At 38.7% G+C, this 23157-nt stretch overlaps 1 protein-coding gene across 1 annotated transcript in view; it reads left to right on the forward strand.

Annotated features, from left to right (window-relative positions):
• The window catches only part of WDR64 (WD repeat domain 64), a 59947-nt gene extending 41235 nt beyond the window's left edge, over window positions 1-18712 (forward strand). Inside the window, exons 16-28 of the mRNA XM_052701874.1 lie at window positions 947-1039; window positions 1850-1958; window positions 2866-2908; window positions 5932-6065; window positions 7322-7427; window positions 9063-9124; window positions 9529-9638; window positions 10423-10593; window positions 12284-12380; window positions 15192-15272; window positions 15445-15478; window positions 16200-16307; window positions 16720-18712. Coding sequence (XP_052557834.1) covers window positions 947-1039; window positions 1850-1958; window positions 2866-2908; window positions 5932-6065; window positions 7322-7427; window positions 9063-9124; window positions 9529-9638; window positions 10423-10593; window positions 12284-12380; window positions 15192-15272; window positions 15445-15478; window positions 16200-16288 — 1129 coding nt within the window. The 3' untranslated portion in view covers window positions 16289-16307; window positions 16720-18712. The remainder of the gene's footprint in view (window positions 1-946; window positions 1040-1849; window positions 1959-2865; window positions 2909-5931; window positions 6066-7321; window positions 7428-9062; window positions 9125-9528; window positions 9639-10422; window positions 10594-12283; window positions 12381-15191; window positions 15273-15444; window positions 15479-16199; window positions 16308-16719) is intronic.
• Window positions 18713-23157: the final 4445 nt, after the last annotated feature.

Genomic DNA, 23157 nt, shown 5'->3' on the forward strand with positions numbered 1-23157 from the left:
ATTTAGATGGCTGGCTGCCCAGATAAGATGCCATACCAAGTATTTTTGAGTGTCAGTAATCAATTTTGCCTAGTTCCAGCAAATGCTGTAAATAGATCAGTAGTATTAATTTAAAACTTCTTGGTTAATTAGTGCAAGTTTTTTTGGAAGTTGAACTGAGGGGAAGAAACTATGTTTTGAATAAGCATGACCTGAAAACTTGTTTCATTTTCTTCACCTCAAAGGTACAAAAATTGATCAGGGGAAAATGCTCATTTCAATTAGAAATGCCTAGCTCAGATACTTGTGACAAAGAAGAAATAAAAACCTTGTTTCACAAAGCCGCAACGTTGAAAATCCTCTTCACTCAGTAAGCCCCTGACTAAGGTACTCCTCAGTACGTTGGAGCTATGGGCTCAATTCCTATTTCTATCTTGATGGTTTTAAACCCACAGCTTTCACAAGAGTTCTTTAACTGTTATGTTACAAGATATTCTGCAGCACAGAAAAAAAAAAGGGAAGTCTTTTCTTCTTATTTTGGAGCAATTCCAGTTTGCAAGACAAGAATGATCCATGAACCCAGGTCTAGTCAATTATTTATTCACAGTGGAAACATGAAAGGTAGAAAACCTGCCTTTACTTCATCAGGAACAAAAAGAAAAAAAAATTGACATAAATTACTTCAGTTTTCTCTAAAATTATCTCAACAAAATACTTGGCTGAATGAATTTACATTATTCCATTTAGCATTTTTCTTGCACAGGTACATTTTTTACTTACTTTTTACTGTCTTTAATCCATCACAATTATTTAACTAATTATGAAAACTGTCTAAAACCGTAGATGACACGCTTTTTTAAGAAATCAAGTGTTTAAACTCTTAGATTGTGAATGAAGTGTACAAGGTTTTCTGAAAATGATACACAACATATCTAATATATTCAGTACAAACATGGTTATTTTTCAGGTGTAAACTTAATGAGAACAGCCAGGCTTCAGTTCCTCAAGCATCAGGAGTCAATGCTGTGTTATTCCTCGTGCATAGTGCTTCCTCTTCCAGGTAACTGACTTCCACCATGACAAGGGTCATCATTTGGAATTCTACTGTAATCTTTGACCAAGAAACCATATTTACACTGGAAATTGTTTTGCATTTAATCAAGTTCAAATGGTTTCCTTTTTGCTTTCCTATCCTTAAACTATTGATACTGCTCTTGATATTAGGCCTTTCAGGCCTTGTTCTATGGTGCCCAGTGCCAGGACAAGGGGCAGTGGGCACAAACTGGAATGCAAGAAGTTCCATCTAAACATCAAGAATTACTTCTGTGTTGTGTGGGTGATGGAGTTCTGGCACAGGGTGGCCAGAAGGTTATGGAGTCTCCTTGATCTTTCTTAACTCAGAAACATACATCAAACACTATATCCAACTTTTTTCTCCTTCCACAGAATCCTATTTCTCAGCATTATTTTAACAAACTGAAAATCTTTTTTGTAATTAGCTGAAAACTGTTTGCAAAGAAAAACACTGTGTAAAATGAAAGGGAAAAACTCACTGGCATGCAGTGAATTTTCCCTCTTCGCTTTTGGAAGACTAATACCAGTGTTAATTTTGACATACTATGGATTTTGCTTGCTCAAAAGTCTTGATAGGACAGTTTGGCTGTGTAATAATGTAAATCTTACCAAGTTACTTGCATAAATTTCTAAAACACCAGCAATTCTTAGTCTAGTCAGTCCAATTATTTCAAGAAATATTTTATTGTGCTTTATTACACTGGATCATGTTGATTTCCAGATAGCAAACAGCATCTTCAAGACTGTTGGAGATCTTTTTAACCATCTTTGCCCAGTTTTTCTTTTTTTCATACAGGAAAATTAGCTCTCTATCCTCTACTGCTGTTGTGAGTAGTGATATTGACACTGACAGAGATATTGATGATCTCCCAGAGCACAAGAACAGCCATTTGAACCAAAATAAGGTAGGTATAGCAGTTTCAGGGATTAAATAGCATCGAAAACAAATTTCGTTTTAGGTTTTAAAATGTTGTACTTTACTAAAATCTCTCCATAAAGCCATGCACAGAACTTAGGATCAAGAATTACAGAAAATAAGAACTTTCAACTTGCATGGGAATGAGGTAGGGAATTATGAACATTCTATTAGGCAGCTAGATCTCTGCTACATGAAATATTTGACTACCAAAATGTGTGTCAGTTGCTTGTCACTAGCAATTCTGACTTTCAAACAGGAGCATGAAGAACTAGAATGGGAAGGTCAAACAGACAAATTCTAAAGTACTTGAATAAAAAGAGAATTGTATCAACGTTGCAACCACATTTACTTGGATGCAATATCAAGGGGATTTTCAAATGACTGATAGGATAATGTTTTTAAATTTACCATCAAGCTGCATGTATATCAATCTGCATATTTTTGCATTATGAGTTTTGTGATACTTCTAGTCCTTTTATGCCAGAAGAATATGGCATATCTGCATGATAAATACAGTGGCTACTCATGCATTTTTTTCCATCTTTACTCAGGACAAGAACGACAATAAGAATATTTGGAATTATATTCACTAAGAGACCTAGAGCACGTTCATATGACTATAAATGATGAATTTTGTTTTTCCTAAAAAATAAATACCCTTCAGCCAAATTTGCCTTTAGCATCCTCCTAGCATATTCTAATTAATTTCATCTGTGATTTTTTTATTTCTGATTTTGATTTCCTTCAGATGAAATGCTATGGGATGAATAAAAATTGGGGAAAAATCGAATCCTCCATTTACAAAATAAATTCTTGAAATAATTTCTACTAGAAAACTGTTCTATCCGAAGTTCCATTTTATAATTCTGTTACGTTTTACTCTTTGCTTCTAGGAAAATGCAAGAAGTGATGAAAACAGTACTCGGATGACAGCAGGTATGGAGAACTGTTGGTTTTCATTATCTCTTTTGTTGATCCCTGCGTTCTGCCCAGATTACCATAGCGACTATGTCAGTTTGTTTGGTAAACTGGGTTTAGAATAACTGAGCTACCATTGGTTTTCTGGATGATACACTTCAGTTTTGCTCAACCCTGCTTTGTAGTTATTTCTGGAAAGCTAGGTCAGGATGCAGGATCTGTAAGGCTCAATTCCTGTTTTTTTCTAAAGAGACATGATTTGATAACCTTGCAGAATTGTTGGTGGTCAGTAATACAAATTTATCTCCCACATAAGCTTTCAAGCAATGAATTTTTGGAATGGTAAAGCAAGAGCCAACTCGAGTCGAGTGTGAATAAATGGATGTGAATAATGTTCACAATCAAGTTAGTAGAAAAGTCTTATAGTACATTGGTTGCTCCAAAAGTAATGCCTCATACTTATTTTGACAACTGGAAGAAAAGGAGGTTATCAAGAGTAGTCAGCACGAGTTCACCAGGGGGAGGTCATTCTTGACCAACCTGGTAGCCTTCTATGATGTTGTCTCTGGCTGGGTGGATGGGGGGAAAGCAGTTGATGTAGTCTACCTTGATTTCAGCAAGGCTTTTGATACTGTCCCCCACAGCATCCTTATAACAAAGCTGAGGAAGTGTGGGATAGATGAGTGGACAGTGAGGTGGGTTGAAAACTGGCTGACTGGCAGAGCGCAGAGGGTCGTCGCTGGTGGTGCAGAGTCTGGTTGGAGGCCTGTAACCAGTGGTGTTCCTCAGGGGTCTGTGCTGGGTCCGGTCTTGTTCAACATCTTCATCAATGACCTTGATGAGGGGATAGTGGCCACCCTCAGCAAGTTTGCTGATGATACAAAGTTGGGAGGATTGGCTGACACAGCTGAAGGCTGTGCTGCCATTCAGCGAGATCTGGACAGCGAGAGCTGGGCAAAAAAAAAAAGGATGAGGTTTAACAGAAGCAAGTGTAGAGTCTTGCATCTGGGGAGGAATAATTCCATGTACCAGTACAGGTTGGGGGATGATCTGCTGGAGGGGAGCTCTGCGGAGTGGGACCTGGGTGTCCTGGTGGACAACGGGTTGGCCGTGAGCCAGCAGTGTGCCCTTGTGGCCAAGAGGGCCAGTGGCATCCTGGGGTGCATTAAAAAGAGCCTGGCCAGCAGGTTGAGGGAGGTGATCCTCCCCCTCTACTCTGCCCTGGTGAGGCCTCATCTGGAGTACTGCGTGCAGTTCTGGGCGCCCCAGTACAAAAAAGACAGGGATCTCTTGGAAAGAGTCCAGAGGAGGGCCACAAAGATGGTGAAGGGCCTGGAGCATCTCTCCTATGAGGAAAGGCTGAGTGAACTGGGTCTGTTCAGCCTTGAGAAAAGGAGACTGAGAGGGGACCTGATCCAGGTCTATAAGTATCTAAGGTGTGGGGGGCAGAATGGCGAGGCCAGACTGTTTTCAGTGGTGAGTGGAGACAGGAGAAGGGGAAACAGCCAGAAACTGCAGCACAGGAAGTTCTGCACAAATGTGCACAGGAACTTCTTTACAGTGAGGTGACGGAGCACTGGAACAGGCTGCCCAAGGAGGTGGTGGAGTCTCGTTCTCTGGAGATGTTCAAGACCTGTCTGGATGCCGACCTGTGCGACCTGCTGTAGGGAACCTGCTTTGGCAGGGGGGTTGGACTCGATGATCTCTGGAGGTCCCTTCCAACCCCTACAATTCTGTGATTCTGTGATTTTCATGGAAATTGCAACATATTCAATGAGCATGATAATACTATTTGGTAAATTCTCAGCTACAAAACACTTTTTTTCAGCATATTCACCACCATTAGTTTTTGTTAATGATGAACAAGAGCCTGTGTGCTGCACTTAGGAAAAATCTGCATGGCTCACTGGAACACAGCTTGTCTTGATGCTGTCACCACTGCTGAAACACACCACTCACCATCTTGCTGTGCCAATGAACGTCAGTGGGTGTCATTCTTTCCATGTGGAGGAATTAAATGACTCATCTTTGCTTTTTATGCACTTCCATGTCAGCCACCATTTTGTCAGATTGCACCTCTGCTGCCATCTGTCACATGGCAACAACATGTAACAGAATACTGGTGGGAAGGTTCAACTTCTACTGTCATACCACAAATATCTGCCTCTGATGTGCCAACGTAATAAAATAGGAGTAATTACTTTTGGAGCAGACCTTCAGTATATCTTTAAACAACAGAAAAAAATAGGCAGCCAAGTGCTCTAGAGTTAAAGCTGTGAAAAGGGAGTTGGTGCTTTTGTGAGAAGTAGATCCTCTAGATTCTTCTGGGACCCTTAAACATCATCTGCTTGATAGCAGATTTTTCCAGTAACAACAAACGCGGTCACCTGAAATCTGGTTTTAGGCTAAATACATTCAGCAAAGGAAGCAAGCTCTGAAAACAGAATATTCCTAAGCCTCATAGCTGCTCAATGAAATAGACACTCAGGCTATGTCTTGCCCCCAGTGAATGTACATTCCTCTGAGGACCTTCAAGGGATGCCCAGCAACTCTAGTTTTGGGGAAGTCAAGTCACAGCAGGAAGTCAGAAAAGGCTGTGGCCATTACCTTGAATTCATGTTTGAATTTGAGAAATGAGTATAAAAATCTGATTTCGGAATCAGTAAGTGTCATTTAGTTATTAAACTTATTTAATTGCTAAATTTATAATAATCTCTGGAACCCTCATGCAGAGGCCTCAGAGCTGCTTCTCAGCTGTCCTGATGACCTCCTTCATTCTCACTAGCATGTGCAGTTTCTGTAAAATCTGTTGCTATGCTCTGAATAATGTTATTGGAGTAATAATGCTGGCCAGTTTGCATGATACCATGAAGATTGTTTTCATTTCTTGTCAGTTGTCTTCTATCCATGTCTGCAGCATTTTCATGATAATGCTATCTTGATGTTGGCATTTATTTTCAAATTTAGTTTTTTCTAGTATTATGTAATTTCTGTACATTCAAAAGCTTTTTAGAAAATGTGTGATCATTTGTGTTCCAAAGCAGAAGGCGCACTTAAGTATAAGTATATCCAGTACTCAAAGACAAATGCACAATTACCCAGGGATGTAGGAAGATGCACACCAATACTGGCTTCTGCTCATGAAAATGGCTGCATCTACTTATGGAGTATTCAGGTAGCTTTCTGAATGTATTTGGGATGGGATTGGACTGTTAAAAAGTTAATTATATTAATCTTTGGAAACCTGCTTTTCAAGTAGCACTTGCAGCAGTAGATATTTCATTGTTTTTATGTTTTTTTGGGTTGGTTTTTTTTTTTGATAAACAATTTTTTCCACAGACAAAAAATAGTTCTGCTTTAATAATGGTAACAGAGTAATATCCAGTGGAAAATGAAGAAATATTATTTATAATGAAAACTGACTGTAAAGTTATGTGGAATTGTAGGAACTGATTTTTCACTCACTTCATGTACCATTTAAGAAAGTATAATACACAAAGCAGAGTATCCTGAGCTCTGATGAGGAGAAATATGGCCAGAGCATTTCAGAAGCCAGTTAGCACTAGTAGGGTTACAAATTTGGAGCAATAGTATCTGATCATGTCTGATCTGTAGCTGTAATCATGTAAAGCCAATCTTGAAACAGAATGCCAATGGCTTAGTGACAAATCCATAGGACTGCTCCAGAAAGCATGTTATTCTAAACAAGAGGTGAAAAGTAAATACACATAGAACGAGGAGCCTAAGAGGAAGCCCTAGCTTCCTGTAAAACAGCAAACGCAGAAGGAAGATGGTGAAGTAGCTTTTGCTGATGTTTTGTAAAAAAAACCAAAACCAATACAATGGTAAATGTTGACAAACACAGTAGATACAAACTTTGTGTGCTTAGATTCCTGTAAGCATTCCCAAGTTCAAATGATGGTGATGTCATCACTGACATCATTATCACACTGTCAAGATTCTCCTTATCTGCATGACTTTCCCTTACCTCCCAGACCTGAGAGGACTGTAGGGGAGAAAGGCTATTGGTACTTGCTTGAAAACAAAACTGGTTGGTGATGGAGACATCATGTGTGTATTTTCAGCAAGAAATGACAGGCCAGTAGAAAATGAAATGCATAGTGATATTTCATGGCAAATGAGTGGTAAGTGTTGAAGTAGGGATAGGTATGATTGAGTTGTGAATTGCCTGAAGAATAAAATCTGTTGTGCTTTTGATGAAGAAGAGATGACAATCCAGAGAGTACGTCTCAGCTATATTGGTCATTCGTTAGATTAGGAAACTACCTTTTCAGCAGCTCTCTGGATGGGTATAAGCTTGATAATGCTGAACAGATTAAGTCAATAGCACTTAACTTCTGATGCTTTTTTCTTTTTTTTTGGCATGAAGGTGTTATAAAGAGAAATGTGTTTTTAATTATTCTATTTTAGGGGAACTTACTGAAAGAAATTTTGCCATTTTCAAAATATCATCCAGTTCCTCTAACAGCAATATGTACAGACATCTCTACTAAAATGCTTCTGGCAGGCAGTAAGGGTAAGTGAATGTACTAGTCATTCTGCTCAGGACAGTTTGAAGAACTACATAAGATCATGCTGTTAATGTGCCAGAAATATGAAAATGAAAGTGCAAATGCTGCTAGACTTTCTCCATCAAAGCTAATTAAACGATTGAAAATGGTATTTCCTGGTAGAAAGGCTGGTAGATTAAAGCTCAGGATTAGTAGCATTATCAGTAGTCTTTCAAAAAGACACTACAGTTTTCTTTATTTACAAAATCTATATACATTTTCCATCTGAATTACTGTAGTAATACCAAAGGCTACTAAGAACAAACAAAAATGTCACAACATAACTAAATAAAAACCTGATCCTATGTCTGTACTGAGAGCCTTGATTTAGACACTGATATGGTGTGCACAATAATGGCCTCAACAGTACACAGCTATGTAAGGAAAGAAAGAACTTGTAGTCTGTGCTAGCAGCTCGCTATTAGACTTAAAAGCCAGATTTGGTGTGAATTTATCTCCTGTCTGACTCTCCTTCAAACCTCTCCATTCACCCTGGAAATTTTCCTCTTCTGCATCAGTCATATGAGATTTTTGTCCTGTCATGTGCCACTGAAATATCTATTAGAACTGTTTCCTACTGGTTTCCTGCTATTATGCTATCAGCATTGGGATGGATTGGGAAGTTTGGGTTTTTCTTGTTTTGTTTGTTTGTGTGTTTTATATTCTTTTTTTAATTTCATCTGGTTCAAAACTGAGCAGGAGACTGAAGTGCTGAAAATGAAGAGGAGTTCCCAGTCTTCATTGATTCAAATCAATGAGGTGGCATGCACTGAACAAGATTTTAATTAACTGTGGAAAAGCATCCACCCTATTACCTGTTCATCTGACACTCTCCCTTAGTCCTTTTGTGTTTGCGCCACTGATGAAGGTGCTTCTCATGCCTTCTGCACTCTTCTCTTTTATCTGCAATGCTAATGTCAATGTCTTGTTCCCTTTACCAATTTTCCTTTTTCCTTGCTTGTTAGTGCTCATTCCTAAAAGTCAGATGTGTCCAGTATGAAGGCTGGAATAGCACAAAAGATTCCTCTGTCTAGTAGTAGAAATTATGGATGTAAAGGGGGCGACATCAGCAGGGAAGCGTGAGCCTAGGTGGGAAACTGAGCGGTCACAAGTCATGAGAAAAATGGTTCTTTGATTCTAGTTCCACCTGAGTGCACTAGAAGGTTGTATAACGTTAAGCCTTCACTATATATGCAATTAATCACAAACTTTGTCCATTTTACCAGGATTGAAAAATAGTTTTTCATCCTCAGAAACTCTCATCTAGCTTGTGTAATAGATAACAGTCTGGAAAAGATTACTCTTGTTGTTAACTCTTGTCACTCAAGGAAAGAACTCTGCATTCTTTCCATTTCAAATTTATTTACAGAAACATTATTCAAAATGATGTATGTATTTGCATATTACCAAATGTGTATTATATTCTACTCTGTGTGCTTGATAAGAGATAGTGATTTTCCCACTAGAAGAATTTCCACTGATCTGTGACTTTCTTTATTTGTCATTCAGCCGGGTGTTTACCAAGAGCATATGTGAGCAACAAGAAACTGTGTAGCAATAATGAAATTTATTGACGTTTTGCTTTTTTCTTTTTTAAATAGAAGGACATATTATGTGCTGGAGCATTGTCTCATTCTTAGAAGATCCACAAAACAGTAAGAATGTAAGGGAAAATCTGGCATGTTCTTAACCTGAATAGTATACTAGGATAAGACAAGTAGTGAAAAAAATGGATTCAGACCTTTATGGGGACTGAAATGGTTTCCCACACATAAAGGTCATCAAATAATAATTTGATGCCATGAAAAACCAACCAACAAACAAAAAGCTATAAGTAAAAAGCTGATAGCAGTATCCTATTGTGTTAAAAGAGGTTACATTAGAATGAATTTATCCCTGTCTTCTAAGCAGAATTTCTACCACTTACCATTTGCAGCCTCTTTGGTGAAGGGAACAATAAATCATCAGTTAATTTTCAGAAAGCCTTGCTGGTAAAATCACTAAGCCAGTAACCACAGTGACATACAGAACTGCCTAAAATGTGGTTATGTTGCTTTTTCCCCTCAGCAAATAAAGGAGGAGCTCTGTTGGATGGCACACTCTGCTGAAGTCATTGACTTATTTTATGAAGAGCAGAAAAATGTGGTAGTAACAGCATCTGTTGATGGTTCAGTCAGGTACAAGATAACTAATACTTCTTACTTCCAGGCCAGTTAGTTGAGCTGCCTCCTAAAATCTTCTTCTTTATGGACTCACATATAGACTTGGACAAATAAAGTACAACATTAGGCACATTTTCTGTTCTGTATCTGTAAGAATAAGTTTTTAACGTAAACACTTCTACTTTTCTCAGAAAGTCAGACCTTTTACAAGACTCATTTTCTGTCAACAAGGTATCCTTGACTGCAAAAAACAATACCATAAATTTAGAAATGACCTCCTGTTCTAATTCCATTTTATTTTTCAGCACTTGCTAAGTTAACATGGGTCCACAGCATTGAGTGCAGTAAATTAGGCCATTGTAATCTCAAGCCACTTTATAGGAAAACTGCGTGATTACTTCTGGGCTAAGAAGTACATTTGAAGGGGTGCTTTCTTTTTTGTTTTTCTGTTTTGTTTTTTTTTTTTAGGGAGTCAATGAGGAAGTTTTGTACAGACCTTGCTGTGGTGAGGGCACCTTACTGTTGGAGCAGTTCAGGATATTGGTGCCTTTGTTCCACAGTTTAATTATAATGAACTATTTATTTGTTTTCTGACATTTACAACATCCTGAGAATTTTTGCTCTCAAGTTACTTACATGGTAAACAGAGAACTTCATTTTCATTGACATTTTTTTAGCTAACATACTGCATTCTAGAGCAGTGCAGCAGAACCTGATAATGTATTTTCACTCTTGCTCCACTTCTAAAAGCATTAACTTTCCTTTCTGTTCTTTGGAACTGCTTTTACTATATCCGTAGACTCTGGCATGCTATGAATGGATGCTATCTTGGTTACTTTGGACAGCCCAGGAAATTTGAATTATCAGATCTCAGTCGATTGATTTTGCCTTGTGATGTTAAAGATGTTCCTATGATACTGAAAGAGGAAAGCAAGCATATGGAAAAGAAGAGCATACCGGACAAAGACAAGTAAGATCTCAAATATTTACATACATGCATAAGTGGGGAATAATTCTGAAATATGATACTTACAGAGCACCTTTTATTTGAAGGTCAGAAAAGTAAAATTGTTTCCCATGAGGAACTAGTATAATCCTTTTTGGAAAAAAGGTTTTACAAACCATGGATAAATCTCAATATTTTTGTAACTAGGTGACTATCACGACTAGGTGATCATCAAGGTTTGAATTGAATAATAGTAACAACTAGATAATCACCTCTGGTTTTAGCCTAATTACAGTTTGCATGTTATCTACACTGTTCAGGTTAGTAACCTATTTTTTTTCAGTTCTGCAAGCAGTTATACTTCTGGGATACCCAAAACTTAATTAGAAAAGCTTACTGTGAACATTTTCAAACTAAAAACAATACTTCCATTTAAAAGACGCTATAATTAAGTTTGCTGGGATATTATTGTAGGTACATTCACATTCATATCCTAATTGAAGGATTCACCTTCAATCCTAATGCACTGACACTGACATAAATTTTGTATGCTCAATGGCAGTGTTGGGCCTCTTTCCTTCTAGGCAGAGTTCTCAAGGGTTGTGGCTTGGCTAGAAGTCAAGCTGGAGAACCTTAGTCCTGTAGCTTAGACTGTAATAAGTCCCAGATCTCCCTGTTTCATTAACCAGCGTTTTGAGGGAACACAGAAGCAAAATGCGCGTGGCTGTTATTGACAAACTGAAAAGTTACTGCATGGCTTAAAGAAGTCAAACAGGCTTTAATTATAAGGTTTCGTGTATTATGTGCATTTTTAGGCTGGCTTTTAACCAAAGAACTCTGAGATGATGGGAAAGTTCCAAGATCCTTTACTGATAGGCCATTTAGGTTGTTTTCCTGCTAACTTATTCTTACACAGAATTCTTACTAATGTGAGTAGTCCTGCTGAAGTCAGAACAGTAACTCATCAGTAAAGAGAAGTTCTTGATCGTGTTTGAAGGACTAATCCCTACAGTCTTTTTGAACAGGCAGCAAATAGTCAGGAACCTCTGGAAATGCTAACAGCTCATCCTGGGAGCCCCAGGCTTGGACACAGTACTCCAGATGGGGGATATCACGAGGGCAGAGTAGAGGAGGACAATCACCTTCCTCTCCTTGCTGGCCATCCCTCTTTTCTTTTGATGCAGCCCAGGATACAGTTGACCTTCTGGACTGCAAGAGCACACTGCTGGCTCCCATGCCTGGGATTTCAACTGACAGTCACGATTTTTCAAGTATGACAGAGAGTGACTTGGCAACCACATCAGCCAGTTCCTTCATAACCCTGGGTTGCATATCATCTGGCCCCATAGACTTGTACATGTACATGAGGTGGACCGGAGGGAACCTTCTCTGTTATTACAGAGGCATAGAAGAGTTGTAATCAGAACTGAAAAACGACATTACCAGACAGTGAATTAACACTGAGTTGCAATAAAGACTGTTTTATAAGTTAATTTATCCAGCCTTCTAAAGATGACAAGCCAGTATCTGGATTGAAGAAGTGTTGGTGAAACACTTTGACATATTTGAATATAAATTATATTTTGAAGACATATGTAGTAACTTATACTTCAAAATAATTTTATTTTAGTGTCAACTGAGAGTGTTGAATTTAAATTTACTGTGTAGATATGAGCTTCTGATTTTTTTGTCCTTTTCTGTTTTACATGCACAGGTGGAAATCAACTAAATCACCTTCAATTTTAAAAAAAGATAAACATATAGACACAATTCAGGACTTGAAGTTTTTCAAAGCTCTGGCTTCTCCAAAGGTATCTAGTGTATATACTGATTTGTTTCAGTTCTGTGCAACATAGCAGGAAGTGCAACTGTATTTCTCATTTAGAAAACAGTCATGAATAACCCTATATATTCTCAGTCAGTAGAGAAGCTAGAACAAAAATGCATTAACAGAGAGATCCATGAAAATTCTGTGTTTTTCATTCTCTTTGTTTTACACTTCTAAATTCTAATGTAGAAGAAAGAATAAACTGATTCACTTGTTTGGCTTGACAGCATAAAAAAAACCCCTACAATTAACAACAAAAACCTCAAACCCAGAATTCTTACATGGACCAACAGAAATCCAAGTAGTATCCAAAGTTTACTTGAAGAATGTGTGAAAATATTAGAACAGTGGTGAGCACCTACTTATAAATAGTAGTTCTTTCTATTGCTTTAACTGAATAGTGGTGCAACTCCTCCATCTTTATATGCCATAGCCTTTAAAAGTCATGGGAACAAATCAGACTTTTCCTTTTGGATCTGGACTAGAAAAGGAAAAAGATGCACACTCTACAGGCACTTTTCAAAAAAAGAAAAGCTTCCATTAACACCTTTCTGAGCATTCTTTCCCCATATTTAGCGAGGGCTATGATTTCTTTACATCCTTTCCTAAAATTTGTGGTACAGTGGGTCTCTTATGTACCACAATCCATTATCCTAACACTAATGGGGCCAGCTAGGATCTAAACAGCAGTCAGTGAAAGTTATTACTCCATGTGACCAGTTCTCTCTATGTAGCTTGGGTGAAATGACAAGAATGAGACACACTTGTGTAGCGTTTATTGCCCTGTCCTGCCCAAACAGTCCTTTTCTTTTGCTTGCTCTGTGATATCAAGGATCAGCACTCATGTCCTCTGAATGTTCAGCTAGTTGGAGCTAATGGATTACTTGTTGCCAAGCATGCAGTTTTAAGGCATTCTGTCATTTTACCCCAAGGCATCAATAAGATGACAGACTTCCTTGTGTAACAGTTATACCAGTCAGGTATGCTGCACAGTCTCTGAAGTGACCTCTGTTTAAATCAGGACAACTGAATTTATGCAGAAAGGGCACACAGTATAACGTAATGGCAGTTGTACACCGATCCCCTGCTGTTCAGCAGCTGTAGACACAGCAGTGTATAATAAAAGAGAAGTGGGAAAAAAATATGTTGATGCTGAGATCAAAACATGAATTTGACAGTATCAGTCTGTATAGGAACTGCTGAATCATGGCCTGAACCTCTGATTGATCACCTGAGGTGAGCAATGAGTCAGCACAGCTGAAGGCAATTCACCTGTGCTGCTGGAAGGGGTGGAGCCTGGCTGCACCTCTCCTAGACCCATTGAAGAGATGACTACTAATGGGGAAGGATCTCTTCTGGAGATCCGCTCTGTTGGAGTTTCATAACTGAGCCTAGGATTTGGGTGAGTGTCTCTATCTTTTCTGTTTTCTGCTTTGGTGTGTCAACTATGTAGCCAAGCTCTCTGCTATACTATAACATCTGTGTATTCATTGACTGTGTGCAGTCAGTGGCTGAGTTCACTGTGGGACAAGCCAGTAGAGGCAAGTGTCACTTTGACTTAGTCATTTGAGAAGAAGACTCACAGTGGAAAATACTTGCCTGTTCACACATGTTGGCACTGGAGCTTCTGTTAAGAAAGAGTTTTGATGTGTTTTCATTAACCTTAGAGAAAAATAAATGGAGGAGTTCAGTTTGCACTTCAGACTAGAAGCGTGCTATTCAATGGCTGTGCAAATACCAAGAGTGTACAATTAATTCATTGTAATCCAGATGTCCAATCCTTCTGAAAAAGGTAACGCCTGGTAATTAATACATAAGTGATATCTGGAATGAATTCCTTGAGGAATGTTTTTCATTGCTGAAAATGTGATATCTCAAACTGTTATTACTGCAGCGCACTTAGTTGTGTGAAAAACGTATTTGTAGAAAGACTCTGTGCATTCACCATTTCAAACTAAACTCACTTTCAGATGAGGTAGAAATGCACTATTTGCACCATTTCAAGGTTTAGGTGCGTTCTTTTTCCATGTTAGAGGACCACTAGATCCTCTCCGAGGGTGAAATCGCTGTTATGTTGTGTAAGAACAGTTGAATCTGGTGCCCTGTCTGTATAATACCTATGTAAGTCTAAGGATTCATGTGAATGTGGATGAACTATCAAAGTACTTGAGCTGTTTTCACTAATTTGAAGCTCCTACAGTTTACAACAGCAAAGCCTTTTTGTTCACTTATGTCTTTCTTATGTCCTTCCAAACTGGTTGCTGAAGTGTTTGTGACTTGCATTGCCCAGAAAAGTGAGCCAGACTGACAGTCCTTAGATGAAACTATCATGTGGGAAGGAGGTCTTACTAGATTAGCCTTCATTTAGCTTTCTACTGTCCTCTAATAACATGCATCCACCAAAACAGACAAGTAATGTGAAAATGATTCCTGTACTGAACTTAACAAAATGTTAATAGGTGATATAGCTAGGTAAGTATTTTAAACCAGATTTAATTTAGGTGATTTAAAAAAAAAAAAAATTTGCTATTAACTGTGTTGAATTTTTGTCCCTTGGGAAGCTGGAATCTTGCCTGCTATCTCTTTTATATAGCAGAAGAATCCCCTTCTAATCTAAAAATGTTCAAAACCTGTGCATAAACCACAGTCTCTTCACATAGTAATGATATGAACTTCTTCAGATAACATGAATGCTACCCACGCTATTCAATAAAAGTAATAGTATATAATAGGATTTTTTCATTACCTTCTGTTTTGAGCTAATAACAAACTCACTTTGGTTTCCATTGATCAGCTTCCTAGACAACCTGTGGAGAGCATTGAGTCAGGAAGCAAAGTGACTGGTGCAGTATTTGGGCATCTTCCTATATATGAGGTAAGCACAAGTGCTTCCCACCTCTTGCTGTGGTGTTCAAGCAACAGAAGTCCTTAGCACTTGTAAATGATTAACATCGCGTACTCGCTCTGTTGTTAACTGTTTCTCAATTTAATTTTCTTACGTGGTCTGACTTACTCTCAACCCAACTTTGTTCTCCATTTGGTGGAAGCTTAAGAAGCCAGCTGAAGAGAGCATCCTTCAGAGTGAGTAGTCCAACCATTTATTTCTCCTGTTCAGCTTTGTGTCATTAAGTCATTGTTTCAGAGTCTTTTCTTTTAGCCAGTACAAAGACTATTGATTCTGCACAAAGCTTTGGCTGTAAATTAACTGTAAATTGATACCACTTTGAAGGTAAACTGTTGTTTAGATTTATTGTGAACTAACGAGGCTTCCTAAGTTGTTCCTAATTTGTAGTGAGACCAGAACTTCCACAGTCTCCTCACCACCTATTACAGGATGGAAAGAATCACTACTTGAAGTAGTGCTGATTTCTCTCTGTAGAGAGAGCCTAGTGAACCAGTCTGGACAAGACTCCAAACGTTTAGATGGCTCATTAGGTGGAATGAAGGGAGCATTCAAATATATATGATTTATGGTTTTTAAAAGCAGCATTGCAGATGGAGTATCTCATCCATACTAACCTAATGAACACAGGAGCTGGCACGTATTGTGCAAATAGATGGCACATATGCTATTTTTCTGAACATTAATGTGGAACTCTGTTTTCTTTTCTTTCCTGACACGTTAGGAGCAAACATTGAAGCCAATGGCACCACAACAGATTTACATAAAATGTGATCAAATTATTTTGTGAGCTACATGTACAACAATTTTTTTGTCTGTGCTGTTACAAAACACTATAAAGTGGTCTGACTGTAGGTATATATTTATTAGCTCTTGAAAATTTGCATTTTATTTCTACAGATCCTCAGTGGAACAAACCTGAGATGTCCACTCTAACTGAATTGACAGTGGAGACAGAGCTCAGTAAAGAACAGAATCAAGAAAAGTAAACATTATGTTCATCTTAAGGCAAGTAGTTTAGCAGGTTCCTTGAGCACATAGAAATAAAATCTTTATATCCATCCCAGTTCTTCAAGCAGCAAAAAAAATTCTAACATAATTATAACAAGACACTTACAGAAAAGTCCATCTCACTCCACTTCTTGATGGATAGGAATGAAAAGCACCTTACTGTGATTGACTATTTTTTAAAGGTTCGGGGCCATAAATCTCCAAAAATACTTCCATTGCTGACATGCAGATGTCTCTGGAGAGTAAGAAATGCACTAATTCTGGCTAGGATTAAGCTAGTTTTTTTTGTAACATTCCATATGCTACCGTGTTTTGATTTGTGATTAAAAAGGCATGATAACAGAACTGTGTTGTGGCTATTGCCAAGAGTTGCCTGTGTCATCAAGGTGTTTCTTTTCCCCACTCCCAGTGTACAGGATGGGAGAGACCACATCTGCTATGACTGACATGAACAGACCAGGGATATCCTACACCATATAATGTCCAGCTCAGCAATAAAAGACTGGGAAAAGGAGGAGAAAGATGAGGTGATGAAGGCGTCCGTCATATTAAGTAACCACTATGTGTGCTGTGGCCATTCTTCTCAGGTAGTGGCTAAACATCTGCCTTGAAGTAGTGAATGAATTCATTCTTTTTTCAGAAGAAAAGCAGAGACACTCAATTTTATTGAATGGACAAGCTACTAAAGCACTGCACTATACAGAATTAACTAGAAGAATAGACACCTATTGTATCCTAGACAACAAAGGATGCTACAGGAAAGAAATTAAGAACAGAAAAGCTTATCAGACAATTGATAGTTCCAAAGATATTTTTCAGGCAGTCTTTTCAATGCTAGATCTAACACAAAGCTGTTTGCTAACTGGCTTGTTGAGTATTAGTTGTGAATTTTCTGTTGATGTCTCTGCATTCCTTTGGAAGCTATTTTTCCTCTACAATCCACAGTTATAGTTCAGGCTTAAATGTTTTAGGTGTATCAGTTGTTCTGTTGTTTCAGATCATTACAATATTATGGAAAGGTATCCTAATTAAGACAACCTTTTTCAGCATGGCAGAAACTTATGCTTGAACTGGCTGCAATAGTTAGTTTGCCAGAATTTCATTACAGCCTTTGCTAGTGCTTTACAGAATTTGGGAAGTTCTTCAGGTGCCCTCACCCACTGTGGTAGTTCAATCTGAATGGCATCAACAACACCAGAATGACAGGAGCCAAAAGTCTTTGTTATGTATCCACCACTATAATAGTTCCCATTATTTGGGCTAGGATTGGATGGAGAAGGCACACAAACATAACTGTTATTTTGTTCTTCAATATATTTACCCAAACTTCTATTCCCTGCAAGCAGAGTCTCGAAAGGCACACCGACTAGCTGACTGGCCAGATATCTAATGGAGGAATTTGATGCAGAGAGGACACCTGAGTTAAGAGAAGTTTTTGAAAGTGTATAACCTAATTCTATCCACTGCTCGGGATGTGCTTGTCCATGGATATCCAAAATCAGGCCCCCTGTCATCTGTGATTTTGCAGTAGTCAAAAATCCCATGTAATCCTCCCAGGCCTGTTCTGCTTGGGGGACTCCGAAGGAGGCCTCTTCCTTTTCCCTGTTGGCATCCATCTTGAACCTCTGTAAGTGGTTAATAACAGTATGTGGAAAGAAACCATCAGTAATTTTGTTGATTTCCTCAGCAAGAGCTTGAGCCACTTCTATAGTATACCTGTCTTGTTTGGTAGATACTTTACAATTTATATAACTTTGAATGCTTCCAGGAGGACACTCATGAGAGAAAATACAAGAAGATGTCTCTGCATCCCAACAGCCAGCCTCTCGGTCAGGGATGTCTTCAGGTTCCATTGACCCACCATGTGGGACAGAGAGGATAAGGTTCATGTTGCCCACTTGATACTCAGTGAAATGATTATGGCCAAATATAACTTCTCTGCTGCTAGTGGGTTTCAGAAGCAAATTTAGAATGGAAAGGAGGAACAGATACATAGTTTTCATTTTCTGCTGGAAGGCTCCGCAAAAAAGAATATGGCAGAACCTGCATAAAAGCAAAAGAGAAATTTTTGATTATTCACAAATGAAAATATGCGAGTGTAGCTGCTACTAGAAAAATCAGCTACTAGTTAACCTATTCTACTTTAACTCCAAGTAGTACAAAGAATAAAAGGACTTTCAAGAGACGCAAAAAATGAACAGCGTACTTTGTGTGGCTAGATGTAATTGATGCAGTGTTTCCAAAAGAGTGGATTCTGTCAGAATAATAGGGCAATGGAAATAGTAGGTTATTGGATCTCCTTTATTCCCTGAGAAAGAACAAAGATTGATCACATCATCTGACCCTAGAGAATCACTAGATCTGAGCAAAATAATAAAAATAAACATTTTCCTAACTAAGCGTCCATTTTTTTCAACCCTGAAACATTAAGAAAATTTGAAGGATCGTCTGAATCTCAATGACTTGAGTGAAGTATCTTTCCATTATCCACGTGCTTTCAAAACTAGAGGTTATGTCAGCTCAGACCATCTCTGTGTTTGTCTAAAATAGGCTGATAAAAAATTGAGTGCTACTATGGTCTACCTCTCATTGTTCTCCAGGCTGAGTTACTCTAAAATCATCATACATAGACACAAGTCCATTATGGAGCAACTCTCTTTAGTTTTCAGGTTTCCTTTCTCTTCAAGAGAGCTAAGGTTCTTCTAAGCTGTCAGTAAATATGACATTTTTTGGAAAGCTGTAATTCAGCAAGATACTAATGGTGCTTTCAGGTCTGAAGGCATCATATTAATAGAAAAACCAGAGTCTAGCACATAATCATGTAAAATAAACAAAGCCAGTGAAAAGAAGAAGAAAAGGATACTTTCAATTTCATGAATTAAAAAAGCTTCACATAACATAGGCCAAAGGAGGAGTTTGTAAATGAGTACATTAATGTGTTGTGTTGTTGTCTGTCCTGCCTTTATCATCACACCACCCACGGAAATACAGAGGATATGAGGTGTAGCCAAAGAAGAGAATGAAAAAGCTGAAGAACTGTAAGAATCTGCCTCCCAGACTTGGCCTGAGAGTATATATTACAGCAGCTGTAAAGCTGCTATATGGAGCTTCCTTCCACTCCTGTGCCACGTTTGTTCTCAAAAGGAGCAGCAACAATGAAGATATTCTACAACCTACACTTGACAAGCTGCCATAAAGTTTGTTTGTTTTAAAGGATCTTCAGTCATTACACTAGAGTTTCTAGCTTAAAATAAGCTTTTATCCACATCAGTGCATTATTAATTCTTCTCTAGGTTTCCCCAAGACATAGGCTTTTATCTACTAGTTCACTGTCTGCATTACAAGAAATGTGTAGAAAAAAAAATTATTATTTAGAAACCCTTTTTATCAGAGAATCAGCCCACCTGCAAAAAGCAGCACAAGTGATCCACATAAGTCTAGACATAGCTTACCTGAGGTACAGTGGGGCTCAACACCAAGTTAAGGAAGTCAATGCTTCGTAGGTGCTGATCAGCTGCCTTAGGAGTCAGGCTGCCTTTGCCTCTGACGTTCAGCTTAAATGTGGTGACACAGCTGTACCTTTCCCATCACCTGCCAAACCACTTTGTTTGCATCTCTGCAATTTCCTGTTAATGATTGAATCATGCTGTTAGCACTATTAGATCCTGTTTTAAAAATATCTGGCTACGTAGCTCTGTATGATTCCCTAACTGGGAGAAAACCATGCAGGCTCAGACAGAGCAGAGGAAACTGGTGACTTCAGACTGGTTTATGGTTTTCTAGATAACACATAGGTACTGCAGAAGAAAAATGTTAGTCACAGTAATACAGAGTAGAAGGGTATTTGGGGCTTTGTAGGAAAACACACATCTTCCCAGGGGATTTGAACATTTGTTCTCCTCCAACAGAGGAACACCTGCAAGTAGGGAGGAATGTGCTGGAAAATTTACCTGTTGTCTTCTCCATAAGGAAGAGGTCCATGCAAATAAGAAATAATTGAACCCTGTAACAGGCTCCATATTGTAGATAAATGTACATTATTGCAAGGTTTAAAAAGTCTTCAGTACTTTAAACTGGTAGCAATTGCTGCAGGAGTATTTTGAAGATCTACCTATAAAGAAAGGGAGAGCAAGCTGTTCCTGGTTCGGTGCCTTCAAAAGCAAAACTGAACTGACCACTGCGCTGGGTTTCACTCTGGACTCTGAACCAGCAGATCTCTAGAGAGCAGGCTGAGTCCTGCAACTGCTGGCACAGAGACTTCTTCACCTGCGCTTCAGTGTATCATTTCACAATGCAGAGATCACAAAAGGAAAAATTATATATATGCTGATATACTACAGGCTCAGCGAACTTTTGTTCTCTGGACTGGCATCCATTTTTAGAGATCAAAACCAACTTGTCACAAGCACCACTGCCACACCACAACTCAGAAGAGCTGATGTAATTAGTAAAGATGAAAATATGTGACTATTCTCAACCTTTTTGCCATCACTTAAATCTGTATTTCCTCCTAAAAAGAAATCATTAGGTAAAGCGTAACTAGCTACACTGTTATTTCACGTGGAATCTGTTTGTGCCAATGATTCTGCCTTAAAAACACAAAAAAACAACCCTAAATCCGGGTATCTGGGAGGAGAGCTCCTCACAGCCAAGCATTACTGCCCAAGTATTCAAAATGAAGTTGCAGAACTCACAGCAGTGAGGCAGATGACGAAATCAAAACATTGGCAACACACTAGAATGGCAGACAGCAGGTTCCCACTGGCAGTAGGAATCACATAAATTACAGGTCAGTGCTCATTTCCATAGGATTACTCATGAACAGATTGCTTCAGCTATTCGCTGGCAACGTGGGTTCATGTTCTTTTGCTTTTGCTGGAAAAATCGAGGACACAGAGAGAAGGTCAGATGTTCTTGGCACTGACAGACACCTATTTCAAATACTTCTAAGCTGGGGTTGTTTTCCTTTTGACATCAGTGAGCTCCACAAGGTATTACCTAGCAGAACTGTCTTTACTCCACAACTGCATTCTCATGAAGTTGATGGGCACGGGTCTAACCTCAGCAGACTTCCACAAATAAAGTAAGATTTGCACGGGAATGGAATGTCAGAATCACATTCACTCATCTTTTCAATGCAAAATGATTCCATAAGCTGTGTGCACCCAGCAGTGAACAAATCGTGACCAGCCTAAAAGCCAAACCTCTGATAATGAGGTAAATGTAACTGATGCAGGAAATTGATATGGCTTCTCTCTTGTTCTCCTCTGTACCTGTTCAGAGGTCTGCACATGGCATTAGAAATTTAACAGTTGGCTGACTTTTGAAATATGGCCCAAGCTCTTGGTCTAGCTTGACTGCAGCAGGCATCTGTTACTATATTAACTTAGGTAATACAGGTTTTTAAAGACTTTACTAACATTATTGATATAATCTAAGATACTTTTTATAAATGCTAGTGCATAGCACCTACATACTCATGCAGACACACTTTTGTGATATCCTTTTGTGATTCATTTCTAGAGGACATTACACAAAGAGGTTGCTTTGGGTGATCACACCGATCCCCAGTTCCTTCCAAATCTTTAAATCTATTTGCAGCTTTTAGAGATTTAATGTAATCATGCTAACTCTTCAGCATGAAGGTATCTATCCTTTCAGATTAAGGAAGCAAAGAGAAAATTCTCAGTCAAGAATTATGTGGTTCTGGTTTTCTTCAACAGAAGTTCCTCAATTTGTGTTTCTGACTCTGAGGTTCACCTTATGATTGTTTTATAATCCCAGCTACAGAAAATAGTCAAAAGTAGATTTAATTGAATTCCGCACGGCGTCTTAAATTGTATGCACATATTGTATGGTCTACCCTGGTTATCCTTCATCTCTTGAGCAGAACGGCTTAAGGAAAACAGAAATGTTAAAATTGATGTAAGAGCATATTTTTAAGATAAGCGCTCATAATTCAAATTTCAATTAGGTTGAAAGTAGACAAGTAGTTGCAACACTAACACGTCAGGACGGCTTACATTACATCGCAACACAAACATTGGGAAACATAAAGATGTGCTCTGACTGGCTCAGGCTGGGCTCTTCCAGGATGAGAGCAGGATCTCACTGGGACACATCAGACACATCACGCAAGGATGAGACCATCTGATAGTTTGTACCCACATGTGAAACACAAAAACGAGAATGCCCTTCAGCATGCTCTAAAGTGACTTTATGCTGCTGTATTTGTAGTATTTATTGCATTTATGCTATCCCACAGGGCCAACACAGACAGAAACAAAGAATGGACTTGCAGCTAGCTGATTTTCATGTTTTGCAGAAATGGAAAACTTTATACGTAGAGATAATTCATTTCCTGATTGCAATTACGAAAGGACCAGATATCCAAACTCTGAATTGTGAAGAGAAATACAACATTTGATTCCTCCTCCATCGCTGTAGAGCGCTATTAGAGCCCCTCGCTGCCCCGGTTTGCAGGATGTGCAGACCACATGCCAGCTATCAAACTGCAGCTGATGCATTTAACGTGTCAAATAGGCAGCATGAGGTAATGCAGCTGTATTACAGATGGTTACGTAACAAGTCACTCCCACGCACGAGATGTCCAAAACCATTAACTAGATCTCTGAAACCCTGCAGCTGCCGCATTTAAGTTCTCTTTTTCATCTCTCCGATCTTTAGCTCCTCTAGTTTCTTTGCACGTAAGCACTGTAAGAAAGCAACAGACACAAATGCAGCCTATGGTGGATTTTCTGCTATGTGTATTTCTTTAATTCACACCTCTCAGAATCCTTTCTCTATGCACCATGGTACAGATGCGACCGGGCAGCAGGGATACAAA

Source organism: Tympanuchus pallidicinctus, unplaced genomic scaffold (genome assembly GCF_026119805.1).
Source record: "Tympanuchus pallidicinctus isolate F22 unplaced genomic scaffold, pur_lepc_1.0 scaffold1, whole genome shotgun sequence".
Lineage (NCBI taxonomy): Eukaryota > Metazoa > Chordata > Aves > Galliformes > Phasianidae > Tympanuchus > Tympanuchus pallidicinctus.